This window comes from Octopus bimaculoides, chromosome 11 (assembly GCF_001194135.2).
Source record: "Octopus bimaculoides isolate UCB-OBI-ISO-001 chromosome 11, ASM119413v2, whole genome shotgun sequence".
In the NCBI taxonomy this organism is placed as follows: Eukaryota; Metazoa; Mollusca; class Cephalopoda; order Octopoda; family Octopodidae; genus Octopus; species Octopus bimaculoides.
The window spans coordinates 5,856,102-5,860,511 of NC_068991.1; the positions used below are offsets into that span (position 1 = coordinate 5,856,102).

The window sequence follows — 4,410 nt, forward strand, 5'->3', positions numbered from 1 at the left end:
TCCTCTTCTATGAGGCACGGGACTTCGTTTGACGGGGAAACAGCTATTCCAAAACTCCGCCGCAAAAAAATTGGGGGCGTGGGTCATGGTTGGATCGCTTTTGACCGTAAGTTTGTTGGACGAGGACTGAGTCTGGGATAATCTAGAGCTAAAAAAACACACACACTTTAGAAATAACGAAATAAAATACATTAAATTAAGAGAGTACTGTAGTTCGCTTGAAGCATTGTGTATTGTTTGTAAAGAATAAAAAGTTTAGAATGGTACAACAATGCACTATAAAACAAAAAATTGACTATATACCTGTTGTAATTTAGTTATCTATAGTCCGATGATATTTCGGAATTACAAGATCTTCTTAGATGGAGTCTCTGCTATAGTACCGTTTATAACAGGAACTCCAAGAAGATCTGAAGGAATTGTAATTCCGAAATATCATCGGACTATAGATAACTAAATTTCAACAGGTATATAGTCCATTTTCTTGTTCTATAGTGCATTGTTGTACCATTCTAAACTTTTTATTCTTTACATTAAATTAAATTATAACGCTAATCACGGAAGCATCCGAAAGGAAACGACGCTTTCGCGTAGCCATGTGTGCGTATTTATATATTTCTGTTTACATAAAGGTCATGCAAGAAACACCGACTGACGATTTTTAATTCAATAAACAAAAGCCAAACTACATATATATACACATGTGTAAAAACATAAAATGTGTAAGCTTACATTGGTTTTTAAATTTGGATTAAGATAATGATATTTGTCGCTGATGCGAGGATGTCCAGCCATCTTCCACCGGGATGGGTGGTTGTCGGCTCACCTGCTAATTCTTTGAATTATCACACTATGTTCCTACTGTCAACATGGAGATAAAATGGAAATAGAATTTGATATGATTGAGATAGATCGTGTGCTGCTGCTTGCTAGGAGCTAGGAGCGATAAGAACAACCATCCATCAAGTCGATGTTTAAGAACGACATAAATAAACAGTGACGGAAAAACAACGGGAAAAACAGAAACGTGGAAATCTCGTTGATTCGAGAGAGAAAGACAAAAATAAACATTATTTTTTAAATGTGTAAAATTTCGATGCGAAATATTTTTGTTTTAGATTGGATTTTTGTTATGTATTTCTTTCTTCTTTTATTTATTTCTAAATTAGATTAATATTTATAGTTTTTTTTTTCTCTGCGTAGCGAGATTTTATATTTCCGTCCTATCGAAGAAGTTCCGATGTTATCAGACCTGATAGAAATAGCAGTCTAATCTCCCTCAAATCCAGGAGTGCCAATTTATTTTCGACTAGGACTACCTATTTTCAGAATAGTCTAGTTCCTAAACTAGTACTTCTTACAGATAGCTTGGAATTTAACGTTATTTTCAAGATATAGTAGCGGGTTTTAGTGGAGGTTTTTTTTTTAATATGATAATTTTATATTTGAAAATACAAATGCAATTATAATAAAATGTGAAGAAATATTTCGATGATAGTCTAGGTTTGCACACACGTCACAGTTTCGCTCCTAGAGTATTTCGCTTTTCACCAAAGCGACTCCGCATTTTTGCTTACCTTGTCAACCTGTAGTACCGTGTACGTGGCTTCTCATAGCAGCCAAAACTCTCTCGGTAAATAGTAGACATGCAATCAAGTAACCAACTCATGCCTTGGTTGGGGAGGGAAAGATTCTTTCGTTTTAAGTACATGTATCTGCGTGAAATAAAAATAATCGGATGGGGAGAGATACAAAATTGAACTTGGATATTCTGATTAAGCGGAACGAATACGTAAATGCTTATGTGTCACTTATTGGTAGTTAATTTAATATTTTCTCAAGTTAGATATTTTCTAGTTCATTTTTATAACTTCCTTGGAATATTTTGTCATTATTATTATTGTTTCGGGGTTGTTTTATTGGTAATCCTTCCGATTAACGATTGTTTTATTACAGAACCGATTTGTAACGTGTTTATATAAGTGTAGCAGTGTGACTATTATTTTGCGTAGTTCTTTCGAAGTTATTTTAATAGCTTCGTCATTAAAGTTAAAATGAAAGTGTTTCCATTTAAAAAGTTAAATCTTTTAATAAATACAAATAAAAAATTAAATACTGACGGGTTATTAAACAGATTACTTAGTAAGTGACTTCAAAGTATTTACATATTCGTTTTGGTTAATCGGGATATCCAGATCTATTTTTGTGTTTTCCCGAACTGTTTTGGTATTCCGCAGACACACGCAGACACATGCATTTTTTGAGTACTTTTTGGTTATCTCACTCCCTTTAAAAAATTACCTTTAAAAATTTGGGCTATCTCCCCACTGAGTTGATTTTATGTGGTGACAAAAGTTTGAATTAAAAGAGATACTTTTGATTCAATACTTCAGCACATTGTTGTCTTTTGCCCCCCACCCCACCCCAATAGGAATGATATGATTTGTTATAAAAATGTTATTAGATTCGATAAGATGTTTAATTTTTCAGTTTTCATGTTTATTGTTTTTTTTCAGTTTTGCATGATTTGTTATAAAAATATTCTTTTCTACTCTAGGCACAAGGCCCGAAATTTGGGGGGAGGAGGCATGTCGATTAGATCGACCTCAGTATGCAACTGGTACTTTATCAACCCCGAAAGGATGAAAGGTAAAGTTGACTTCGGCGGAATTTGAACCCAGAACGTAGTGACAGGCGAAATACTGCTTAGCATTTCGCAAATTTTTTTTTTTTTTTTTCCCCACAAGGGGACAACAAAGAGGGGACAGTACAATCTGATATGGGGTCAGATTTCACGTATGAATTAACAAAAAGATGAATTAAAAAATTTTACATAAATATGAATAGTTCGAATGATGACATATACAAGACAACATTACAGAATGATGTGGGGAGGCGGGATATGCTCGGACCCCACGAGCCCCGTCTCACCACTGATGCTTTGGGTTCGTCCTGCGTTGTATTCATGCGGTTCCACCCATACGCAACATTCGTGCGACATTCTTCCATCGATGTTGGAACATTTTCTCTAACCCTATTTTCCTCCTTAGGTGGAAGGTGAAGAAATTCACCAAGCCAGGGCCAGATATAAAAATGCCTGTTATTAACCCTTTCGGCCCGAATGTACGTTGGAACAGACTGGCTGGCTGGCTATCATCGAGACCCAGGGCCTCCCCCAAGGTAACATCACATTTCGCCTCTACCAACCCTCTATAGAAGAATGTGGTAGAACCACTACCGCAGGCGTTGCCCGAGAGATGGAATATCCGGAGAACCTTACGACACTCCGTAAACTTCGATCTACGATAGAACCAGGTATCCAGTCTACCGAACTAGTGAACTTGGGAAACATCTGTTTCGCCAGCGGAGACCACACCCGATCACCATCAAGATGGAGCCACAAATGCCTCAACCTCAGCGCATCATCAGCCAAGGCATCCCTAGCCCACCCTTTAACGGTTGTTGGCAGCAAATAGATCGTCTCACAAGCAGATTCGAGCCCTTCCACAAGAAGCAGAAGAGCTGTCTTTCCAGCTTGCTCGACCACGAATCAGGGCAGAGAAGGACGGTTAGGCGGTAGGTGATGACCGATGCGATGAACACATTGGCCACCTCCGCTCACCCTTTCAGGGATAGCCACCACCAAGATCAGGTCTTGGCTATGTGGGCTACCCTGCTCGCTACCTCAGCCCAGTTCTTCTCTATTTGGAGGCCTGGTCCAAACCAGACTCCTAGCAACTTAATCGGGCCCTCCGTCCAACGTCCCACGACGCTGTCAGGTGGCATTGACTTGCCTCTCCAGGTGCCGAGCTGTAAGCCGACTGACCTTTCACGATTAACCTTTGCTCCTGCCACCGTCTCGTATTCCTCAATGGCCTTGCCTACCCTCTGTAGGTGATCCATTTCGGTTACGATGATGGTGATGCCGTCCGCGTACGCTGAAACCGACTCTCCACAACTTGGTTGTCTCGGGATATCGCTCAATTTTCGCCGCAATGGCTCAAGAGCGATTACATATAAAAGCGGGTTTCCGTAGCAACAATGACATCCAAATTGCGCCAAGTGATGTCATTAAGGAAGCGACCTTGCTTCCAGCTTGACCCCAGGCCACGCACATTCAAACAACCATCTATCTACAAGCTATCTACTTACCTTGGCATCGGTGGCTTTCGGCCTTGTCCTTTTCCTTTACCCGGGCTCGTGAGGTGGTTTGACATAGGTCCTCGTACATGGACTTACTGAAGTCCAACCTCGGTGGGGCTTATGATTTTAATATTGCCAGGTTCATATCGTCTATTTGTATTATAAAAATTCCTTCTGGAATGTTCTTTGAAGATTTCTGCTGTAGGAATATTTTTAATTCTAGCTGTCAATTGTTCCTTCGTGGCATTTATTGCCACTAATAGTAAC

At 39.4% G+C, this 4,410-nt stretch overlaps 1 protein-coding gene across 1 annotated transcript in view; it reads right to left on the reverse strand.

Moving 5' to 3' along the window:
• LOC106877178 (enhancer of rudimentary homolog) overlaps positions 1-1,032 on the reverse strand; it is a 10,023-nt gene extending 8,991 nt beyond the window's left edge. The window contains exon 1 of the mRNA XM_014926012.2: positions 733-1,032. Coding sequence (XP_014781498.1) covers positions 733-795 — 63 coding nt within the window. The 5' untranslated portion in view covers positions 796-1,032. The remainder of the gene's footprint in view (positions 1-732) is intronic.
• Positions 1,033-4,410: the final 3,378 nt, after the last annotated feature.